The 1,653-nt window shown below is 54.4% G+C and overlaps 1 protein-coding gene across 1 annotated transcript in view; it reads right to left on the bottom strand.

Moving 5' to 3' along the window:
* Nucleotides 1-1,552: 1,552 nt before the first annotated feature.
* Nucleotides 1,553-1,653, bottom strand: part of HS1BP3 (HCLS1 binding protein 3) — a 26,278-nt gene continuing 26,177 nt past the window's right edge. Inside the window, exon 8 of the mRNA XM_015566437.1 lies at nt 1,553-1,651. Coding sequence (XP_015421923.1) covers nt 1,553-1,651 — 99 coding nt within the window. The remainder of the gene's footprint in view (nt 1,652-1,653) is intronic.

The raw sequence follows: 1,653 nt of genomic DNA, 5'->3' as shown, positions 1-1,653 counted from the left end.
CTGTGGAGAAAGAATTTTAAATGACAGGGAGTAGAAGTCACAGGTTCCCATCCTCAGACCCTACGACTGGACATAAATGACAAAGGACAACAAGAATAACAGTGACGAAACCTGGGTAACAGAAGCACAAACATACCAACACTCCAAGGATGCAAAACAGTTGTAAACAGGAAGTCAACGCAACAAATTCAGACTTCGTCAAGATGAAGGAAAATGAGGTCACTGAGTGATAAAATCGACGGGAGGCAGCCAAAACGGCGAGAGGAAATTCTGGAGCCTTTTGCTTTGATTAAAATCAACCACAGAGGGAAAAACAACTAAATAATTGGAGTCATTCGAAAGGAAAAAGACAAAACACCTTAAAAAAGGAGAAATGGATACGAAAATAAAAATAGAAATGAATTCATTGGATTGGGGCGGGGGGAGTGAAATAGAGCTCTAAAACCAAAAACGGGGTCTCTGAAAAGATGAATACATTTCTGACAAATATAACCAATAAAAACCAGACAAAACCCCTGAGAAAGGAAGGTGAGACTATAATCACAACTACAACGATGATTTATAAAATGGTAAGAGAATATGGATATAATGCCCAGGGTGTAGATAAGAGGAAATGGGGCACCTTGTGTAAATCTCCTAGCATGCAGTCCTGTAGAGCGTGTCCACTCGCATGTGGCCAAGGGACAAAGCTAAACCTGCCCCCTCTCTGTCCAAAGCCTGCGGCAGGATGAGACTGTCCTGTGACACGGGGGCCCCCACCAGGACCCTGCCCTGCCCTCCAGCGGGGCCTGGGGTCTGGCTCTGGCCCTTGAAAACAGCACGTCCTGGAGCCCAGCCAGCTAAGTTCTGTGCACTTTCCAACGCACAGGGAGGGCTTGTGGGAACCTCCAGGGGTCCCAGGGGACCACGACGCACCTTCCGGGATGCTGTTTCTTAAGGGCCATGGTAGCCCAAGCCCCTGGAGCCCGAGGAGGGCTTGGGGCCCACCTGGGTGGATTTTCCTGCCCCCGAGTCCCCTCCTCGTCCTCAGGAGCCAAAACCACAGTTGGAGCTCAGCTGCAAACCCAGAGCCCCATGGACCTGGCACGGCCTCCCTGGTTCCCGGGAGCGCGGCTCACCTCGGGGTCCTGGGCATAAAGCAGCAGCTCAGAATCTGGGCTCTGGCGGGAGTGTGGCGGCCAGACAGGTGTGTGCACAGCTGGACAGGCTGTCTGGTGTCCAAGGGCCGCCCAGACTAGTCCCTGCTCTGAGGCACTGGGAGGTGAGGTCTGGAGAAGGAAGGGTCGTCTTGCCCAACAGATCCTGGCTGAGCAGTTACTGCCCCGCGGACTCCCACTGGGCCCGGGCCCCCGGGGCTCAGTGTACACAGCGAGATGCTCCCTCTGCCTTCACTCCACGCACCTGGAGGCCTGGGTCCTGCACGGGCAGCTCCTCTTGTTGAGCTCACTGCCACAGAGACACCCCGCACTGCCCCCCATCGTCCCCGGCGCAGAAAAGAACACCCCGACAAGTGCTGGAAGGAGTCACGACAGGCTTTATTGTAGAACTAGCGTCACTGGCTCACCAGCAGGTCAACAGAGATGCCTGGCGAGCACCAGGGCTCCGAGGAGGCCGGGCCGCAGCTGAGGAACTCACACCTGAGTGGCAGGTTCT

The sequence above is a fragment of the Myotis davidii genome, unplaced genomic scaffold (genome assembly GCF_000327345.1).
Source record: "Myotis davidii unplaced genomic scaffold, ASM32734v1 scaffold238, whole genome shotgun sequence".
NCBI lineage: Eukaryota > Metazoa > Chordata > Mammalia > Chiroptera > Vespertilionidae > Myotis > Myotis davidii.
This window is presented reverse-complemented; position numbering and strand designations above follow the sequence as displayed.